This window comes from Protopterus annectens, chromosome 1.part2, assembly GCF_019279795.1.
Source record: "Protopterus annectens isolate FY-2018-M chromosome 1.part2, PAN1.0, whole genome shotgun sequence".
NCBI classification, from domain to species: Eukaryota; Metazoa; Chordata; order Ceratodontiformes; family Protopteridae; genus Protopterus; species Protopterus annectens.
In genome coordinates, this window is record NC_056727.1 from 988,296,497 (window position 1) to 988,319,795 (window position 23,299).

Sequence of the window (23,299 nt, forward strand, 5' to 3'; positions counted from 1 at the left end):
CACTGCCCTTTGGCTTATCTACTGCGCCCAGAGTTTTCACAAAATGCCTGGCACCAGTAATTGCATACTGCAGACAAAGAGGAATTCAAATATATCCATACCTGGACGACTGCCTCATCCAAGCAGAAAGCAAAGACATTCTCTTACATCATCTGGCCTTTGTAAAGCATCTACTAAACTGCCTGGGGTACACAGTAAACGAAAATAAGTCAAAACTAGTACCCTCACAAAAAATGACATTCCTGGGTGCCAGCTTGAATACAACGGCCCAGAAGGCTTATCTTACGCCAGACAAGCAACTACAACTGACTCAATATTTCAAGACAATGGCAACAAAGACTCAATTAACTGCAAGAAAAATTCTGCAGGCTTTGGGCTTCATGGCATCTTGCATACTAATAATACCATTTGCAAAGCTGCATATGAGGAAATTACAGTGGTACCTAAAAAGTGTATGGTCTCAACACAGCCACAGCTTGGACACAATGATATCTCTCATTCCCTGCCTACAACAGGAATTTCTATGGTGGTCGCAGGCATGTCACCTCAACAAGGGTCAGCCTTTCACCTTGCCCCCAGCCAGGCAGACTATCACAACAGATGCTTCAGACTATGCCTGGGGGGGGCACACATGGCAGGACAATGCATTCAAGGCCTATGGACTGCAGATCAAAGAAATCTGCACATAAATCAAAAAGAGATGCTAGCTGTACAGAAAGCTCTGACAGCCTTCAAGGATCTATTACATCCAGGACAACTTGCAATAAAGACGGACAACACCACAGTAATGTGGTACATAAACAAACAAGGGGGTACACATTCCTACCCTCTATGCAGGCAAGCAATGATCTTATGGAACACAGCTCTGGCCTACCAAGTCCAGTTACAAGCTCAGTTCCTGCCAGGACAGAAGAAGACATTGGCAGACGACCTCAGCAGAAACATCAAAGATCCCCACGAGTGGAAACTAGATCCACAAGTATTTGCAATGATAACTCAAAAATGGGGCCTTCCGAACCTAGACCTGTTTGCCAGTCCTGAAAACTACCAACTGACAAAATTTTGTACAAGGACATTTCACCATCAAGCTTGGAAAGTGGACGCTCTCTCTTTCAGTTGGAAAAACCTGACAGCATATGCCTTCCCTCCATTACCTCTTCTCACAAAGGTTCTTTTGAAGGTCAAAAAGGAAAGACCACAACTAATTCTCATAGCCCCAGACTGGCCACGCCAGCACTGGTACCTGCCATTGAAAAATATGGCCCACAGCCCACCATGGATATTGCCTCAAATACCCCATTTACTCACACAACAAAACAAACAGATTCTTCACAGCCAGCTCAAAACTTTAAATTTGGCTGCACGGCAAATCAACTAAACATCCAACCAGCTCCTCTTTCACAAGCAGTTCTGGATGTTATTCTGGAAGCCAGGAGGCCAAGCACCAGGAAGGCTTATTCGGACAAATGGAAAAGGTTTTGTGCCTGGAACCAAGCTAAAGGCCAAGACACAATTCAGCCTCACATGCCTCACATTCTACAGTATTTAGCTGAGATGTTGCACAAAGGACTTTCCTTTTCCTCAATTAAAATCCATGCTTCAGCTATTTCAGCTCACTACAACACGGGTCCACCTTTATTTTCACATCCTCTTCTAAGGCAGTTCCTCAGAGGGGCAAAAAACATTAGACCACCCAGGAGAGCTCCGACACCAACATGGGACCTCAACTTTGTTCTGGAAAAACTAACGCTACCTCCCTTTGAACCAGCTTTCTCTGCAGATCTTCAGTTCCTGTCATGGAAGACTGCCCTGCTCCTAGCAATAACTTCAGCTAGGAGAGTCTCAGAGCTACAGGCACTAATGGCAGTGGAACCTTTCCTCATTTTTCATCAAGTCAGAGTTTCTCTACGAACTAATCCTTCCTTTATGCCTAAGGTGGTTTCCAATGTAGCTTTAAATCAAACCATCCACTTACCCACCTTCTTCCCCAATCCACAGAACAAAGGTGAGAGACTCCCGCATTCCTTGGACATTCACAAGCAGCTTCGTTACTACTTGGACAAAACTAAGGCTTTCAGAAAAACTGACCAGCTCTTTGTATCCTATGCTACAGCTTCTCAAGGGAAGGCTATATCTAAGCAAACCATTTCTAAATGGATAGGTCACTGCATACGTTTCTGCTATACCCATCATGGGAAACCAGTTCCTGCTACCATTAGATCCCACTCTACCAGGGCAACAGCTACCTCTACAGCTTTTCTCAGGGGGGTTCCAACCAAGGAGATTTTAGAAGCTGCAACTTGGAGTTCAGTACACACTTTTACCAAACACTATCACTTACCTCTTTACTCTAAGTCCAGGGCGGGCTTTGCCACTGCAGTTCTGCAGGGCCTTATTGCCTCCACTAACCCTCTATGATACCTTCCCCCTACCTTAGCTTTGGGATTCAACCCAAGTGTGATGACTGCAGCAGGGTAACACGATGAACATAGTACAGTTTTGTACCTACCATAAATGTAGATGTTCGAATGTTCACCCTGCTGCAGTCCAGGTTACCCTCCCTCCATCCCCTCTGATCTACTGGCAAAATCTCTTCTATGCCTTACTGACATATTTGCTTATAACTGAAGGGATTTTGTGTTTGTGCAGTGTTCACTCCATTTGGTACTAATTCTGACCACCTTTTTGGGGGCACCTGACATCTGGGGCAAGAAAAACTGAAGAAAATGGAGTTGGTTGCAATATATATACCCCTGGTGCACTGACGTCAGGGAAGAGGCGACAGCAACCGACACCGGACCAAGACTTTGGAATTCCGGCCGACTGCAGGGCCGCCTGACGACAGGATAACCCAAGTGTGATGAGTACAGCAGGGTGAACACTCGAACATCTACATTTATGGTAGGTACAAAACTGTAATTTAGTTCCCTTAGTGGAACAGGATCCTGTGGGCGAGCCCTCCTCTGACAGTCCCACCGAGGAGGTGCCTCTCAAACGGCAGTGTAAAAGGAGGCACTTGGACTCCCCTGAGTTCCTCACCACGGACACGGATTTGGATGAAGGGGAAGGTTCCCCAGGTTCACCCCCCGAGGATGTCTCCTTTGGAGACATCATGGAAATGTTGCATATTAGAGGGGGGGTGGTCTGCCCAAAAAACTTCCTCAGATGAATCGGTGTTCCTGGAGGTGTTTGAGGCAGGCCCGTCTACCTCCTGGGTGTCCCCCCCGGCTGACCTCCAGGTGGACTTGATCACCACCAGGGCGTAGAAAGAGCCAGACACCGTGGAGCCAATCCCTAGACGTCCCGACAAAGTTCTTAGCCCCCCCGCAGATAGGCAGTCCTGGGCTAAGGGGTCTCCTGTTGATGCCATGTTGGTGGCGGCTGCCACGAAGAAGGAACTCGCACAGGAGAGTTCCTTGGTCCATCCTCCGGATAAGGAATCTCGGGCGATGGACCGTATTGGGAAGCGGATGTTTGCATCAGCAACCTTCTCCATAAGGGCGCTGAACTATATGGCACACATTATCAGGCTACAGCGAGACTTAATTAAGGAATACACTGCAGCCCCCCCCCAGAGTCCATGACGGTCGTGGATAAAAGCACATTTGCGACTCATATGGCCACTCTAAAGTCCATCTCTAACACGTCCATGCGGCTACTCTCTCATGCTATGGAGGGAGCCGCTAGGGCTAGCGGAGCCGGGGTAGTCTTGCAGCGTCATGCCTGGCTCCACCTTTGCGATTTCACGGAACCCTTCAAGGCATCCTTCATGAATGCTCCCTTTGACGGATCTTCGCTTTTTGGCAAGACCGTACGTGAAATGCTGGTCCAAAGCGAGAAGGATGGGAAGACGCTGTCTGCCATCGGGATCCGCTTCTCGAATCCCCAATGATCCTTTTCAAGGAATCAGAGGGGACAAAAGAAGTTGTGGTTCCGCAAGTCTCAGCAATTTCATCCGGCTTCGGACCCCTCGTCCTCTAGAGGCAGAGGAGGACAAGGTGGACGCCGGCCCAGAGGCAGAGGGGGGCCGCGTAACTTCGGGTCTAGGGAACCTTTCTCGGACAGGCCCGCGCAACAGCCCTGAGGGCTTACCCGACTGTCCCTCTCTGGAGGCAGTTGGGGGGCATTTATCGGAGCATCTGTCAAATTGGGAGTCCATCACGACAGATTGATGGGTGCTCCGAATCATATCCAGAGGTTACACCATTCCCTTCATGAACCTACCCCCCAAAGTCAAGCGCCTCCCCGATGTCCCACCCGATCAAAGGGAGGCAGCAGCTTCAGAGGTGTCAAAGCTGCTAGAGAAAAGAGCCATCCAGCCCGTCCCCCCAGACCAGTCTGGATTGGGCTACTACTCCAGGTTCTTTTTGGTGCCAAAGAAGATGGGGGACTTAAGACCGATTCTAGATCTCTCCGCCCTGCACCTGTTCATCCCCAAGGAGGAGTTCCGGATGGTCACTCTTCAGTCTATTCTCCCCCTTCTTCGGGAGAACGACTGGATGTGCTCTATAGACCTCAAGGATGCGTACTACCACATTCTGATGGACAGGCGATCCAGGAGGTTCCTCCGCTTCCGGCTGGGAGACAGTCATTATCAATTCAGGGTTCTCCCGTTCGGCCTCACCTAAGCCCCCAGGGTGTTCACCAAGATCATGGCAGTGGTTGCAGCCCACCTGAGACTCCAGGGCATTCAGGTGTTCCCTTACCTGGACGACTGGCTCCTTGCCGCCCCCAACAGGCATCAGCTCTGTGTTGCAAGGATTATGCTCTGACTCTCGCCCAGAGTTTGGGCATATCAGTGAACCTTCAAAAATCCTTCCTTCAACCAGTGCAGGTTTTGGAGTTTATAGGGGCCAAATTGGACACGCGCATCTCTCGGGCCTTCCTAACCCCGGACAGGCTCAGCAGCTTATCGCATCAGATCTTAGCCCTTCTTCGAAGCCCAGCTCCTGTGGCAGAGTTAGTCCTGAGGGCACTGGGGTCTATGGCAGCGGCCATCGGTCTCTCTCTTCATGCTCGCCTATGAATGAGGGTCTTACAGTAGACTCTTCAAGTTCAATGGTCACTAGTGTTTCACCTGCTGAACACTCCTATTCCACTGAGCCGGACTTGCAGGGACTCCCTCCTTTGGTGGCTTCACTCGCGAGAGCTGCAGGAAGGGAGACCCTTTGTATTTCCCCCACCCCAAGCCACGTTGACCACGGATGCTTCTCGCCTCGGGTGGGGGGGTCATTGTTAGGGCAGAACCGTCTAAGGCATGTGGAACCCCAAAGAGGCCGCTTTGCATGTCAATGTCCTAGAGATGAGGGCGGTGCTTTTAGCGTTGCAAGTTCTCCACGACATTCTCCCTCTAGGGACTATTGCAATCCAGACAGACAACATGGTGGTAGTCTGGTACGTAAACAAACAGGGGGGAACCAGGTCTTATCCCCTCTGCCGAGAGGCTATGAGAGTGTGGGAATGGGCAATATCCACCAACTGCTTTCTGGTAGCAATGCACTTTCCGGGTCGGTCCAACATATTGGCGGACAAACTGAGTCGGGTGATTCTCACCCCGTACGAGTGGTCTCTTAATCCTTCAGTTGCGAAGCAGATCTTCCACGTATGGGGTTGCCCTCGCTGCGAACCTTTCGCCTCTCCGTCAAACACAAAGTGCAGCGAGTACTTCGCAATACTTCCCCCTTCAGGGGAGACCCCGAGAGACGCTCTGGTGCATGCTTGGCCACCCGGTCTTCTTTATGCTTATCCCCCCCCTCCCGCTTATGACGAAGTTCATTCAGAAAGCACGTCGGTTGGGGAGCAAAGTTATCCTCATAGCCCCATTCTGGCCTCGTCAGATCTGGTTCCCTTATCTGCGGTCTCACAGTATAGTTCCTCCATGGATCCTGGATCCCATTCCAGATTTGATTTCGCATCCTGCAGGATGCCAGACCCGGAACGTGCTAAACCTCAAGCTGACTGCTTGGTTGATCCAGTTCCTCTGATGGCTAGGACTCCCGGTATCTCATCACCAGTGAAAGCCATTCTGGTGGCGGCCCATAAGCCTGCTACCAGAAAAATTTACAATAGTAAATGGAAACGTTTTTCCATCTGGGCCGAGGGCAAGGGCCTGGATCCTTTTACAGTCCCTATTCCAACGATTCTGGAATTTCTGTCGCTAATCTTTCAAAAAGGAGCGAGCGCTTCCACTGTTAAGGTACAACTAGCAGCCATTTCCCATTTTCACGTGGGAGATGGACTGGGATCTGTAGCATTTTCAAGGGTATGCAAAACTTTCTTGAGGGGCATTTTTCTTTTGAAGCCACCAGTAAAGTCTGTGCTTCCTCCATGGGACTTAACTTTAATCCTACAAGCTTTGACAAGTCCACCTTTTGAGCCTGCCACCTCGGTTCCGTTAAAATTCTTGTCTGGGAAAACCGCCTTTTTAGTGGCTATTACATCAGCCAGGAGGGTTTCAGAACTCCAAGCCCTTTGCATGAAACCCCCCTACTTAATTTTTCACAAGGATAGAGTGTCTCTCAGGACTAACCCGTCTTTCCTACCAAAGGTGGCTTCAGAGTCAAATATTAACCAGTCAATCAATTTACCGGTATTCTTCCCAAATTTTCAGAACAAAGGGGATTACACATTGCACAAACTGGATGTACACAGGCAACTACGTTTTTACCTGCACAGGACTAAAGATTTTCGCAAGTCTGATCAGTTGTTTGTGTCTTTCGCCAAATCAGCTATGGGAAAGGCAATTTCTAAAGTAACCTTAGCTAATTGGATTTCTCAGTGCATAATCCATGGGTATACGTCCTCAGGTAAACCAGTTCCTATGGGAATCCATGCTCATTCAACCCGATCCATTGCTACATCAGCAGCCTTCTTGTCCAGGGTTCCTCTGGACGACATATTTTCAGCAGCTGCTTGGTCCTCTTCTCATACGTTCATTTCCCATTATAAATTGGATATGATTTCGAGGAGTAGGGCTTCCTTTGGCTCCGCGGTGCTTCGGAATATCCTTCCGTAAGGCCACCCAGGGTTATTTTTATAGGTAGCTGGGGACTCTGTCCCACAGGTTGCAGAACAAATGGAGTAACTACTTCAGATAAAGAAGTTATGTACTCACCATAACGTTCCATCTGAGTATGTACTTCATTTGTCTGCAACCGACCCCCCCCCTCCATGCCCCCTAACCATATCATGATACCTGGTCACCTGAAAAATGTTATTTTTCATGAGGTTAGGCAATACTTGACCCTCTATCGAAGGTGTGAATTTTTGAACAAACTCAATCTGAGGTACTACAGTAGGCAGCAGGAGATTATGGGTAGGGGGAGGAGCTAGGAGCTCGGATCTTTTAGCTAGTGAAGCTGCCGGCTCGGATCCGATACCCACAGGTTGCAGACAAATGAAGTACCTACTCAGACGGAACGTTATGGTGAGTACATAACTTCTTTTTCATCGTGTTTCACTGTTGCAGTCATTACAATTGGGTTATCCTGCTGGCAGTCTACCCGCAGTCGACCTGAATTCCAAAGTCTAGGTCCGGCATCGGTTGCTGTCGCCTCCTCCCTGACGTCAGTGCGCCAGGGGTATAAAAGGTGCAGCCGACGCCATTTTCTTCAGTCTTTCTTGCTGCGCGGTGCCCGAAGCAAAAGCAGTTCACAAATGCCGGTTGGCCGACTCCTGAGATTTTCAAGTTCGAATTTCAGATCCGAAGTCTTCATTAAAAGCTAAGTACCCTGTTGGGGAAACTTTTTTCTTGCTCCAGACCTATGTCAGAAAAAGTTAATAATTGTATTTCTTGTGGAAAGCAAATACCTCATAAGGATTTTCATTCTTACTGCATTTCTTGCCTACGCCCTGACCACGACATTGCTAGTTGTTGGATTTGTGCTAGATTAAACCAACGCACTATTAAGCGTCGGTACGATTTTGCATTTCATTACTTTGGCAGAAGATTTAATTATATAATGCCTTCGGAACAGCCGACTACCGGAGTTTATAAAAAACGCAAAGAAAAGGACAGGCATCCGAGGTCCAAAACCGATGACGAGGCTTCCTCTAGGCCAGTCGCCGGTTCTCAGTGAGGCGCTTTCACAGTCCCTGACGACCACTACTTTAGAGCCACAGGCCAATACCGACTCCCACATGGAGTCAACCAGGCCTATAGAAACTCAAGGTATTGGACCTTCGGAAAATATTCCCTCAGATGGGTCCAGCGCCGCTGAGCAGGCATCGGCTTCTGAGGGCGTTTTCAGGCCTACACAATTATATGTTAAAACTACTTCAGCTTCAAAGGCAAAGACTAAAGCAGCTTTAAAGACAAAGAAACAAGTGCAACAGCCCCATGGACAGGCCTCCATGCCTAAAAACAGATGCTCAAAATGGCTGAAGACCTGATTACTTTGATCAGGGGTTCTCATCCCCCTCCAGACAAGAGGCCTAGGCAAGAGATAGAATATGATTCTTCAGATCAGGTTTCCATTTCTTCTGATTCCTCTTCTGATCAGGAATACTCTCTTCCTCCTTATGAGGATTCTGATGCTGAAGAATCTATCCCCTCAGCTTCTCCTCCTGAGGATTATTCTTTTGGGGAAACACTGCATTCCATGAGGGAGCATTTCCACTGGGAATGCCAAGATTATTCAGAATCTAAGAAAAGGCTCAGAGACTTTCTTTTACTGCCTCAGCACAGGCCCCTTGCTATTCCACCTGTGCTAGACATTGTAGATGATGTATTTTCAGAGTCCAGTCTGACTCCTGACTCCTTACCTCCAGCTCCTGTTAAGCCAGACAGATACTACAGTGTTTCAGACTTCCCACAAATGTCTTTTTAAAAACCCTGCTGCTGACCCAGAGACTACGTCTCAGGGTCCCAAGGGGGGGTCAAGGCTTCCACTGCAAAAAACCCTACCCCCCCTCTGACAGAGATTCCAGGGGTCTGGACAGATGGGAAAAAAAGATTTACACTTCTGCTACCTTGGCTATAAGGGCTTTAAATTATCAGTTTCATATGCTTAAATTTCAGCAATACATTATGTCACTGCTTAAACAGAAAATGTTGACAAATTCTCAATGTGCAGAAAATAAAGAAATGCAGGATTTATTGCATGCAGCTGAACAAGTTGGAAAGCATATTTTACAATGTGGTTTTGATTCTTTGGAGGCTTCCTGCAGGGTCGCTGTTACGGGTTCTGTTATTAGGAGGCATGCTTGGTTAAAGGAACAGAATCTGCTTGATCATGTTAAAGCAAAATTATTAGCTGCTCCATTACAGCATGATACCTTGTTTGGTGTTAAAGCAGAAGAGGTGTTGAAGAAAATGGAGGACAAAGCCAAATCTATGCAAACAGTCAAGGATTTCTTACAGGTACAGCCTCCAAGATTTAGCAGACACTGCCCTACAAAAAATTGGTCCTTTCCAGTGTCGGACAGGCCACAAAGAGGCAGATACAGACACCTTAGAGGAAGATCCCAGCCCCAAGGCTCATACAGGTATAAACAATGGGGTGCTTCTACCTCCAAAAGCGGAGAAGACAAGTCACAGCCATACAGAAAGCAGTCCCAATAACTTCCCCTGCCAGCGCCAAGCACTTATCTTCTGGCAGCTCCTTTAGGGGGAAAACTAGCACTTTTTTCTCAAAACTGGCACCTAATCACCCAGGACACAAATGGGTCTTGAACATAGCATCACAAGGTTACAGGTTCCACTTTCACACCCTGCCAAGGACAAACGGTATGCCAGACCTGCCAAAAAATCAATGGGCAGAGGCACAAAAGCAAGTATCATCCCTCGTGGACATGAGGGCCATTCAGCAAGTACCACAGCAAGAGCAAGGTCAAGGATTTTACTCAAGACTTTTCTTGGTGCCCAGAAAGGACAAAGCCTGGAGGCCAATACTGGACCTATCCATTCTAAACACATACCTGGATATTCCAAAATTCAAAATTTTGACTCTGCAGCAGCTTCTTTCCATGCTGGGCAAGAAGGCTTGGCTTGTAACTTTAGACCTAAAAGAGGCATACCTGCATGTCCCAATCAGACAGTCATGCAGAAGATACCTCAGATTCATAGCTGACTCGATGCACTACCAATTCTCTGCACTGCCCTTTGGCTTATATACTGCACCCAGGGTCTTCACAAAGTGCCTGGCACCAGTAATTGCATTTTGCTGACAAAGAGGAATACAAATATATCCTTACTTGGACGACTGCCTTATTCAAGCAGAGAACAAGGACATACTACTACAGCATCTGGTGTTTGTAAAAAAATTACTAACATGCCTAGGGTACACAGTAAATGAAAAGAAATCAAAACTAGTACCCTCTCAAGAGATAATATTCCTGGGTGCAAGCTTAAATACAACTGCCTAGATGGCTTATCTCACGCCAGACAAACAAAGGCAACTGACTTGTTGTTGTTGTGTCTTTCGGCTTTTCCCGGTTAGGGGTCGCCACAGTGGAACTCTGGTCCACTAATGATTGGCAGTTGATTTTTACGTGCCAAGTTGCCAGCCCTGACACGCAACCTCCAACGAAGGCACACCCATTCACGCATGTCTCCACGCAGAAGACACTCTAGCTGAGAATCGAACGGGACGGCGTCTTACTGTGAGGCGACAATGCTACCGCAGCACCACCACCGTAAACAAAGGCAACTGACTACTTATTTCAAAATGTTGGCAACAAAGACCCAGTTATCTGCAAGAAAAATTCTGCCAGCTTTGGGCTTCATGGCATCCTGCATTCTGCTAATTCCATATGCAAGACTGCATATGAGGAAACTACAATGGTATCTAAAAAGTGTTTGGACTCAACATTGCCACAGCCTGGAAACAATGGCTGCACTCATTCCCTGCCTGCAACAGGAGTTTCGATGGTGGGCCAAGGCCTTTCACCACAACAAGGGGCAGCCATTCACCATACCCCCAGCCAGGCAGACATTGACAATAAATTCATCAGATTATGCCTGGGGGGCACACATGGCAAGAAGATGTATTCAGGGCACATGGTCCGCAATCCAAATGCATCTACATATCAATCAAAAAGAGATGCTAGCTGTTCAAAATGCCTTCACAGCCTACTTCATCCAGGACAATTACTGATAAAGACGGACAATACTACAGTCATGTGGTACATAAACAAACAGGGAGGCACACATTCCTACCCCCTTTGCAGACTAGCCATGACTTTGTGGGACACAGCATTGACTTACCAAGTACATCTGCAAGCACAATTCCTGCCAGGAAAGATGATTACTCTGGCAGACGAACTAAGCAGAAACCTCATGGATCCCCACGAGTGGAAATTGGATCCACAAGTCTTCAGCATGATAACAAGGAATTGGGGATGCCCGGACATAGATCTATTTGCCTCCCCTCACAACTGCCAACTACAGAGATTCTGCCCAAGGACTTATCACAAGCAAGCATGGAAAGTGGATGCTCTATCTTTCAGCTGGAAAACCTTAACGGTATATGCCTTTCCTCCACTGCCTCTCTTCCCCAAGGTACTCCTAAAGGTCAGACATGAGAAGCCAAAAATGATACTAATTGCCCCAAACTGGCTCCGCCAGCACTGGTACCCAATCCTGAGGAACTTGACTCAATGCCCAGCATGGACATTACCTCAAATTCCTCACTTACTGACCCAACAAAACAATAATAATGTAGCTTTTCAAAACACACCTCTGTCTAAAGCAGTGATGGATGTTATCTTGGAGGCCAGGAGGCCCAGTACCACAAAATATTATGCAGAAAAATGGAAGAGATTCTGTGCTTGGAACCAGGCACAAGGAATTCACATGATTGTACCAAATATCCCTCAGATTTTGCAATACTTAACTGAGATGCTGGACAAAGGCCTATCCTTTTCATCAATTAAGATTCATGCCTCTGCCATTTCACCTCATTACAACTCAGAGCCACCTATTTTTTCTCATCCATTATTAAGGCAGTACCTCAGAGGAGCCAAAAACTTACGGCCTCCAAGGAGATCACCAATACCTGCATGATACCTCAATTATGTCTTGGAAAAACTCACTCTGCCTCCTTTTGAGCAAGCTGCTACAGCTGATATAAAATTTTTATCATGGAAAACAGCTCTGCCCCCAGCATTAACCTCTGCAAGACGAGTCTCAGAGCTACAGGCACTCATGGCTGTGGAACCTTTTATTTTCCATCCAGACAGGGTTTCTCTAAGGACAAACCCCACATTTATGCCTAAGGTAGTGTCCAGTGTGGCCCTCAACCAAACTATTAATTTGCCTACCTTTTATCCAAACCCACAGAATAAGGGTGAGAGACTTCTGCATTCTTTGGACATACACAGACAGCTGCGATTCTACTTGGACAGAACCAAGGCTTTCAGAAAGACTGAGCAATTACTGGTAGCATATGCTGCAGGATCACAAGGAAAGGCTATCTCAAAGCAGACTATTTCAAAGTGGATAGGTCACTGCATTCGTTTATGCTATTCACAACATGGCAAATCAGTGCCTAAGGGCATTAGGCCACATTCAACCAGAACAGCAGCCTTCCTCAGAGGAGTGCCAACCAAAGACATTTTAGAGGCTGCAACCTGGAGTTCAGTGCACACTTTTACAAAGCACTACCACTTACCACTCTACTCCATATCAAGGGCAGGCTTTGCCACTGCAGTTCTGCAGGGACTCATAGCCGCTCCTAATTCTGTTTAGTTCCAGCCACCCAACCTTAGCTTTGGTATTCAGCCCAATTGTAATGACTTCACAGTGAAACACGATAAACATAGTACAGTTGTGTACCTACCATAAATGTAGATGTTCGAGTGTATTCACTGTTGCAGTCCAGGTTACCCACCCACTACCCCCCTTTATCTTTGCTGGACCTTATCTGTACTTCTCTAGTCTATACAACCTATGTGGTGTATTTGCTTGTAGATGAAGGAAACTTTTTACTTGGTGTATGCATGCTTTATTGACATATTTTTAGCCTACCCTTTTGGGGGCACCTGACATCTGGGGCAAGAAAAACTGAAGAAACTGGTGTCGGCTGCATCTTTTATACCCCTGGCGCACTGATGTCAGGGAGGAGGCGACAGCAACCAACGCCGGACCTAGACTTTGGAATTCAGGCCGACTGCGGGTAGCCTGCCAGCAGGATAACCCAATTGTAATGACTGCAACAGTGAATACACTCGAACATCTACATTTATGGTAGGTACACAACTGTACTTTTTAAGCTAACTACCAATCGGGAAAGAACACAATACGTCTTCCACAAGCAATCCCCAACTCAGACAAGTTAGATCAGCACACTTCTGCCACAAGGGTGCAGAAAAACACCTAAATGTAGAATGGGTTTGGAGCCCAAGTGTAACAAAACCATACAAACTACCTACAACAGCCCTACAACTAACAGATAAAATATAATACAGTGCAAAGCAGTAGCAGCAGACAGTACATTTTTTTGAACTGCTGAAGTACAGTCGCAGTATATAAGAGAAGTGCAAAAAATACTTAGAGATGTTTATTAGACTGTAATGTCTTCTGTATATTTTAAGAATGTACTAACTCAGTGTGTTTTATGAAGCTGTGGCAGAGGATCAGTTAATTAATCAATGGGGCAGCAAAAGCCGACACACTCTGGCTAGGCTTATAAATGCCCTTGGGCAGATAGCCTAGTACCTACCTATGAACCTATGGTACTCTTTTTATGCTTTCATCAGGCACTGTAAGTTGTCTTCTCTAGAAGCTTTTTCAGATAACCAATCTACATTGACTGGCTTTAGGAAAATATTCCTTCATGATTTCCTATCCATGTTCACAACCTAGGGAGTTCCTTTACCCTTTTTCACATGTACTGCTTAGGTTCTGATTTGTAATGTAATTGCTTCCAAAACCTTTTTATGTAAAGTAAGATAGTACAGCTAAAAAAGTATTCACTCTAGATTTACATTTCCAAGCAAAGACGACTCATGCAGTAGCTCTCTGTAAAATAAAGATAAGGGAGTTTTCTGTGGTGAGGTCCACTTAAGCAGCTCTTTATAAAGCTTTGCATACACAGTAAATGTTCTCGTGTCTCAGTAAAGAAGAAAAGCACCTCAAATTATTCAGCAAAAATATAAGGACAAGTTCCTTTTGACATTCAGACAATTGAAATTGATCATTAGTGGCACTTGAAGCTAAGTACTAAAGCTAGAACTGAATTTCTGTCATGAATGATGTTTACGACTGTAGTTAAATGCATTGTGTGTTTTCAAGAAACTTTATTCAGCTAACTGAAGGGACACAACCCATGTACATGTGGTTTCGATGAATAAGGCTATATATGTTTTACTGCATTCTTTGATTGCTTGTGCCGTCCTTGCTCCAAGACTGTCCTAAATGGTCTGGAGCCTGATCATCCTTTTTGGTATTTAATTTATGTTCACATTTACATGTGCAGGTTAAAAGAAGAAGATTATCCTTTTTCTTGCCGTCTAAAGAAGATAAAAGAACTTCTTGGAAAAAGAGAAATTTCACGAGACGATATAGTGAATAAGCTTGGTAAGAGTTACTTTCATAGTCTTGCCCTGTTTTGTTTTAGAAACACAATATGTTAGGAACATGCCAAATTTTTTCAGTTTGTTTTTTGCATGTCTAGTAGTAGTAGTGGTGACTTGTATGCACCCCAGACCTATCCCATCTAGAGGGGTAAACTTGTTAAATTGCAGTTGCAGGAAATACTTATCACTGATTATGTCCTCGCCCTTTCCTAACTACATAATTGTTTTATGTAGTTTTCTCTGGATTTCCTGTGTTAGGCAATAGTCAGTTTATGATTAAATTATAACATTTGGGTTATCTCAATATTTATCTCCTGTAATCTGAAACTAGAAAAGCAGTGTGTTTTGTTTTTCTTTGCATAGATGTTAGCTTGCGATTGGTGTACATTTATGTAAGTCTTTGTGTGGCATCATTTTATATCCGTTGTTAGTGCACATGCTTTTCTTTTCTTCTTGCCATTTTGTGTGTCTCATATCTTCCAGTTAGATTGTATGTTTACTTCACAATTACTTTTATTTTATCAAAAACTTAATTTTTCCTGGTGACGATTCACAATATTTAAGTCTGTTTAACAAATGTAAAAAAGTTTTACTCAATTAATTACAAAAACAGCTAAAACCACAGTCCATACACTGTCCTCCACACTACTAGGTTTAGCTAAGCACCAATTTCCCTTGACTAATGTCAAAACATAACCATTCTACCAAACTCACTCAGTGACCACACTCCTATTATGTTCTTATGGTCATTCAAATCACCCAAAGCCATATCTAAAGTTGTTTCCACAGGTAATGTTGTCAGCTCACAACAAGAGGGTCTCTGGTTCCATTCTTTGTCGTCTGTGCAGTTTGTATGCCCTCCCTCTGTTTTGCTTGGGTTTTCTCCTGTTTCCTCTCACATTCCAAAGACAGTGGGGTTAAGTGGCTTGGACACACTAAATTGGCCATAAGTGTGTGTGTGTGTGTGTGTGTGTGTGTGTGTGTGTGTGTGTGTGTGTGTGTGTGTGTGTGTGATACAGACAGACATAGGCAGGATTAGCCAACTGCTGGTGTAAACATTGGCTCTATATGATGATCACTATTGATGTGACACCCCAATCCAATATGCAGAAGTTGATGAAGGAAAAGTGGTTGTTCCAACAAGTCAGCACCCTGTGCACTGTCCAGCAGGGACACAGGTGGAATCCCAGATGTGTATTTTCTGTTTCCCATCCAGGTATTCAGGTTGTGCTTAAAAAGGTTAATGAGGTACTCTGCTTTACATGGAGAGGGAGTCTATTCCACAAAAGGGGGAGTCTCTGGGGCATATCTGTCCTGCCAACATGTCCTATTGATGTCAAAGACCAGGTTGAGGTCGGCATGTGAGTTACTTGAGTGGAGCTTGACTTGCTGATATGCAACAGTCCCATCAGGGCAGGGTTGAGATTGCTTTGTATGCCAGACAGAGGTCACCTCTTAGGAGTCTGTAGGAGACTGAGTAGAGGGACAGGGCTTTTAGCCTATCTGTGTAGGGTAGATATTTGAGGCCCTGGATTCTCCAGGTGAGGAACCTCTGTGGTCTCTCCAGCTGATGCATGTGCTTTGTGAGGTACATACCGAAAGGGGCATTGTACTCAATAATGGATCTTATAAAGGAAGAATACAGGGATGTTATGACCACCTTGTCCCTGGATGAGTTACCCTTACTAATGAGGTGGACCATGTAGAACGCTTTTCTGTACAACGGTGACAATATGGTGGTCAAAAGTCAGTTTGCTATCAACCTGGTGCCCAAGTCCATCATGACTGATTGTGTGTTTAGGACCTTATTATAAATGTGATAATTTGTGGGGACGCCACTCTCCCCAAAAGGGATGATGCATTTTTTGGCATTCAGTTTGAGGCCATGTTTCTGGCAGCAGTCATTTGTTTAGGTGAGACCCTCTTGGAGTATGTCCACATCACTAAGAGAATTGATGACAGCACCAAACTTGCAGTCATCTGCAAACTTGGTCAGCCATAGCCCACTAGATTTGGCCTGCACTTCCGAGAAGCATATCCCAAATGGGTCTATGTTAAATCCTCAAATTGAATTCACTGAACTGCATCTACATCGGGAATGTAGTTCAGCAAACTGATAATAGTGAAATCGCAGTACAGTGAGGATTGGAAAATTTGCCCTTTCCTCACTGTAGTGCAATCTCGGAGTTGATATATGTATTTATTTATTTATTTATTTGCAGTTGGTTTACCAGGATAGTCCATTGGGCCAAAAAGAGCCCGTTTTCGATGGAGTCCTGGGGAGAAAAGCTCCAAGAAACTAACAAACTAGGTACAAACAATAGACTGCTAATAAAAATAATACAATTGTAAAAGATACAAACATTTGAGTTCAAAATTCAGGAACTTTCAAACAATACAATCTAGTGAATTATAATGTGCAGTATTTATGCTGTGAAAAGTGATATTACTTTACACATACAGAGTGGTTATTTTGTAAGGAACATAAGCTTTATAAGGTACAGTCGGGTAACATGAGTGTGAAAGAAGATGTAAATACCATATTTTTATGAGGGGTGGGAGCAAGAGCATTCCCATTGGGACCTTAGATACATATGAAGAGATTTTTTGAACATGTAATGATTGGAAGTGGTGTGAATGGATGGTGGGAGTGAGTTCCAGAGATGAGCTAGGTTAAAGGATAGTAAGTTTTTGCCTGGGGGACGAGTTGGTTTATGTACTTCTAGTAGGTTTTGATTGTTTGACCTTAAAACTCTATCGGGTAGGTGCATCTTGAAGGCAGAAGACAAGGAGGGACAGAGAGATGGGTTGAGAATGAGCTTGTGGGCTAAAGTTAGCTGAGTATAGTTGAGTTGATTTGGTAGTTCAAGCCAGTTTAGTTTTTGGAGAGAGGAATAGTGGTGGGTGGAGGACCTGTGGCTGTTAGCGAACTTCGCGATTTTGTTGTAACAAGAGGGAAGTTGTTTTTTTTACAGAGGACTGAAGATTAGTTAGCAGAGGGGCTCCGTAGAGAAGGGAGGGGATAAGAAAGGAAGAAGAGAGAGTGATTTTAGAGGAGCTTGTGAGGTACTGTTTCTGACGATAGAGCATACCTAGTTTTTGATGGGTTTTTTTAATATTTAATTGTAGGTGGGAGTTGAAATTAAGCTGGTTGTCAATTTGGACACCAAGTAACTTGGTTTCAGACACCAGTTCCAAGGATGAATTATTTTGACTAGTAATCAAGAATGTGTTCATATCGAAAGGAGTAGTTTAGTTTTGGAGGCATTGAGTGCTAGGTGGTTTATTTTCATCCAATGTTCAGTAATTGAAAAAGCTTCTTGTGTAAGCTTTAGGAGCATAGAGGAAGATGTGGCAGAGCAGATAATGGTAGTATAATCTGCATATTGGATGATGTTAGAGAATGGAATGGATTTGCGGAAATCATTTATAAATATATTGAAAAGAAGGGGACCAAGAATGGAGCCTTGGGGAACTCCGGTGGGGGTACTAAGAAAAGAGGAAGTGGCCTTTTTTCATTTTACAGCTTGGAATCTGTTTGATAGATAGCTGGAGAACCAGTTCACGGAGGAGGGAGAAAGGTTAAGTTTTGAAAGTTTAGTTAAGAGCAGGCTGTGTGAGATAGTGTCGAAGGCCTTAGAGAGGCCAAGTAGTAAGGTAGAGACAATTTGGCCAGAGTCACGTGCTTTATTAACAGTCTCAAGATAGGAGAGGAGGGCTGTCATAGTGCTATGATTTGGCCTAAAACCGTGTTGAGTAGAGGTTAGAAGGTTGTTATCTAAGAGATGTGGTAAGAGTTGAAGTTGGACACACTTTTCTAGAAGTTTAGAAATGGGGGACAGGATTGCAATGGGTCGGAAGTTGTTGACGTTACAGTTATTGCCACCTTTATGCAGAGGAATGATAACGGCTTGTTTCCAGAGTTGGGGCACTGTACATTCATGGATGGAGCGGTTGATTAGAATGCTTATAGGATAGGCAATTGCTTCAGCAGCTATACTTAGGAAGTAAGAGGGAATGTTATCAGGTGCGTTAGTACATGGCTTCAATTTCTGTAGGAGTTTCTTTATAGTAGAAGTGGGTATAGGTTTTAGTGAGAATAGAGCTGAGTGGGGAGAGAAAGAATTAGAGGATGGTAAGGATGATGTGGAAGTTGGAGTAGGAGAAGAGGGGGAGGATAGACAGTGAGTAGATGGGAATGAGGAGGGAGTGGTAGTGAAAGGTGGAATGTTAGCAGGAGAGGGTGGAGGAGTATTAGATAGTGAGGTGGGGCTAAGGAATGAGGAAGTTAGTTTGCTAATAGATTCAATGAAAAAGGAGTTAAATTGAGTAGCTAAGTCTAAATCTGGGGCATTAGGGTCTGGGGTAGGGGTGTGTGGTTTACTGGGATTAAGGAGGGTAGAGATTCCTTTCCAAAATTTTTGAGGATTTGTTTTATTATTGTTTTGGAGTGTAAAGAAGTATTTTTGTCTATCAGAGATAATAAGCTTTCTTACTTTATTTCGAAGGGTTTTGTACTCAATATGGTGTTCAGGGGTCTTGTTTTTCTGATATAGTCTCCAGGCTTTATCTCTAAAGCGCATGGTTGATAGTGTGTTTTTGGTTAGCCAGGGGGCAGAATTAGTTTTTATTCTCTTTGTTCTCCGAGGGGCTTGGGAGTCTAGTATTTCTAAGAATGTTGAGTTGAATTGAGCAACTGCGTCTTCTAAGGATAGTGTCCTTAGATTGTTCCAGTTAATTGCTTTTAGGGAATTTAAAAAAGTTGTTGGGTTGAAGTTTTTGTGGTTGCGGGTAGTAATATAATTGTGGGTGCGGTATAGGATACAGGGGAGTCGGTGAGTGAAGATGGGCATGTGATCACTTAGAGGGTCGGGAAGAGTACCACTGTCTGAAAAATTGTGGGGATGTGACACTAGAATCCAATCTAGAATACTGCCACAAGAGAGGTTTTTTGATGGACGTGTAACAGTGTTGATTAGCTGGGAAAAGTTATATAGGTTGATGTTAAGGGGGTTAGTTGGTGATTGGATGGAGGCCCAGTTAATATTTACGTCTCCTAAGATTATGGTTTCATTGCTGATGTTGTTAGAGAGCCAGGAGAGGATATCTTCAAGTGTGGAAATATTTTCCCCTGGGGGGATGTAGAGGGATGCTTGACATATGTGTTTGAACTTATTAACTTGTAGGAGAGTTAGGAGTAATTCAGCGTTGTTAAATTGTGGAATAGGTTTGTTGTAGGGAGTAATTAGTAAGGAAGATGAATATAGGAGAGCTACTCCACCACCTTTTTTGTGGGACCTGTCTTTTCTAATGATAGAATAGTTAGGTGGAACTATTTCAGAGTCTTTTATAGAGGGTTTAAGCCATGTTTCTGAGATAGATAGGATGTCAGGTTTGTTATGCATGAGCCAGGCATGGAGGGTTGCGACTTTGTTGACTATGCTTTGGGAGTTTAAAGAAGTAAGTAATATAGGCTTGCGTGTGGAGGTGGAGGAGCCTGGGTTGGGATGGATATCACCTGATAAAAGACTGGTAATCAGATGAAAGATTGGATTAGAGAGGTAATTTAGCAGTTTAATAAAAGGATTGGATTTTATTGTGATTGTGAAGGGGTTCCTGGTTGCTATGGGGATGGAGTTTTTCTGAGAGGTGAACAGTTTGTATGAGAAGGATAGGAGGTGTTTTATAGGGTATAGATGGGGAGAAATAGATGAGTGTGAATGTGAGAGAGGGGAACTAAGATGGTTAGTTGTGTGATAGAATTGTGTATGGTAGGAGGTACAGGGTTGGGTGAGGTAGTGAAGATATGAAAGTTTAAAAAGTAGTAGTAGTAAAATAGAGATGGATGAAGGTTTTAAGAGCATGTTGATTAAGGTTGCTTGGTGGTATAGTGTTGTAATTTTTCTGTATATGTTTATAAAGATTATTATACAAGGTTATGGTGGTAAAAGCCTGAAGATAGTGGAGAGTATGGAGTAGGTCGGAGGGTAGAGGGGGTGGGGTTGTTGGAGTAGGTGAGAGTTTGGAATTGAGGCTGATAATGTAGAATAGAAGAGGGTGTGGTTATAAGAAGGTAATTGGGTGATATAGGGCGTGTCTAGGGTGTTGGAGGTTGATTGGTGTAGAGAGGAAGTGGGTGTGGTAACAAGAGGGATATAGCTAGAGGTGCTGGGGGCGGGTGGAATTTGGGAGCAGGGTAGGGGAGCGGAGTGAGCCCGAAGGGCGAATGGAGCGGGAAGAAACCAGGAGAAGATCGAGAGCCAATCAGTGGAGCATAGAGTACAGGAGAGTAAGTTGTAGCAGGGTAAGTAGGGGTTCTGGATGTAATATATATATGTATATAATAGGTAGAGAGGGTTATAAGGTATGGGAGAGATAGTGAGAAATGAGAGTAAAAGCTGAGAAAAAGCAAGAAGTGAGTAAAGCAAAAACAATAACAGTGGGGAGGGGACGGCCTCTAGTGGCCAAATGCAGAAGTGCACTAGGCCCACTAGGGAAATTCTATGGACTAAAATAGGATTGAAATAAGGAAGATCTAGTGTAACTCAGGGAATTAGATGTGGGTGAGAATAGAGAGGGAGAAATAAGAGGGGTTTAGGCTGCTGGCTGCCCTGGCAGGGAGATAGCTTACACAGATAACAAGCAGGAGTTAGAAATTACAGAAGCTTAAGTAGCAGCAGATACACATACTTCTTCAGTTTCCCCTGGGAGACTCCTGGTCCAACTTTCCAAAAGGGGGTCGAGACAGCAGAGCAGTTATACTGCCTGAGCAAATAATGGATGAGTTAGGTGACTTTGGTTAGGTGTAAGTGTCCACCCAGGCGAGGTCCCAAGGGGAAATTCAGGGGAAAAACAACTGGAGACGGGAGAAAATGTGAGAGAGAGTTAGTAACTGTCTAATAGTAACACACCTTATGTCCTAGTAGTTGTAGTAAGCAGGTAAGGCAGTTACCATAAGCACAGTACAATTAAGTAATGCCGAGAGAAATTCAACACCCAAATAACAGTAGATTCTATCACAAAGGGTAATGCATATTTGAAAATACTACAGACCTAATTCACAGATGAGTCTACAGCTAGGCTCTACCATCAACAATGTGAAAAAAGAGCAATGCCGTCTGAAAATATGCAGCTCAAACAGTAGGCACCAACACAGTCAGCGTGCTCTTATGCAGTACATGATTAGGAATGAAGCAGTAATCAAAAAGTATTGCTACAGTAGGCAAGACAATATTAAAAGTCTAGTGCACCCTACAACAGCGACTAGCTAGGCGCATGTGAAGGTAACACATACACGTGGAAGCTGGCGTGTTACACAAACATTAAAACAGTAACTGCAGCACATTATAAACAAAGCGTAGAGCAGTACAAAAGCAGCTTATAACAGTCGACCCATCTAAATAGACATTAGCGTTTCATACATCAACTGTATAAGAAACAATCTTTCAGGAGTACAGGAGAAAAAACACAATCTAGTCTAAACACAGGCACAGCAGGAAAATGCAGGGCAATGTCGCACTATATTCAGTAGCGACTGCCTAGACACAAGAGAAACTAGTCAAAATGTAGATATGGTTTGCGAAAGCACACAAATAATGAATAGTAAGCTTCACCAGTACATTTACATCAAATATGCAGTGAACCCATCTGAACGGACAAACAAGCTATATTCTGCAATCCACACTTTATACAGCAGAATTGTTTACTACAGCAGTCGATAGAGTTTAGATAAAGAATGCTGGCATAGCGTAGCTATGATAGTCCTATTAACACAATTTGAAAAGAATAATACCCGATAATAGTGCTGTAAAGTATACATCAATTTTACTTACTGTAGGAGCGCACTCCTAGCCAGGTACATGCAGCAGCAGAGGACGAGTGGGTTTCAAAGATGGCGCCCTGAGGGGAGGGAGGGATTATAACACTTCTAGGCGGATGTAGAGGGGGGGGCAGGGATGCGAGCTAGCAGGAACAGACCGGAAGGACTATATTCCTGCAATGTGAGAGGTATAGACACACGAAGGATAGAGCAGTCAAGGGGGTAGGGAGAGAAAAGCTAAAGTAGGGCAGGTGGTAAGGGATAGAGATAGCATACACAGTATATAAAGCTAGATAGAGGCAGGAAAAGCAAGGGAGAGAGGGAAGAGGGAAGTGAGCAATGTAGCTTAGTGAGAAGGAGATCAAGTCAGACCTACAGGTAAAAGGCAGGAATCAGTAAGAAACAAGGAGTAGAGCATAGGAAACCAGGAGAAGATTGAGAGCCAATCAGTGGAGCATACAGTACAGGAGAGTAAGTTGTAGCAGGGTAAGTATGGGTTCTGGATGTAATATATATATATGTATATAATAGGTAGAGAGGGTTATAAGGTATGGGAGAGAAAGTGAGAAATGAGAGTAAAAGCTGAGAAAAAGCAAGAAGTGAGTAAAGCAAAAGCAATAACAGTGGGGAGGGGACGCCCGGGGGGTGTGGAGGGTGCAGCCCCCCCCACAAGAGTGAATTCACTGAACTGCATTTCCGATGTAGATGCAGTTCAGAGAATTCAGGTTTTGAGGATTTATTATAGACCTGTCCCAAACAGCAGAGGCCCCAAGACCGATCCCTGGGGTACACCGCTATTTATGGGTCTACTACTTGAGGTGGATTCCCCTATATTGACTAGGTGGGTTCTATCAGTGAGCCAGTTTGCTGCCCATCTGGTAACATATGGATTGATACCTAGTTGAGAGAGTTTATCTATTATACTTGAGTGGTGAATAGTATCGAAGGCTTTGGCCAGGTCAG

General features: G+C 44.6%; 1 protein-coding gene across 2 annotated transcripts in view; it reads left to right on the forward strand.

The window, feature by feature from the left end:
* The window catches only part of ADPRS (ADP-ribosylserine hydrolase), a 692,814-nt gene that overhangs the window by 488,260 nt on the left and 181,255 nt on the right, over positions 1–23,299 (forward strand). For both annotated transcript variants that reach the window (XM_044059951.1, XM_044059952.1), the window contains exon 5: positions 14,418–14,518. In XM_044059951.1, the coding sequence (XP_043915886.1) occupies positions 14,418–14,518 (101 nt within the window). The remainder of the gene's footprint in view (positions 1–14,417; positions 14,519–23,299) is intronic.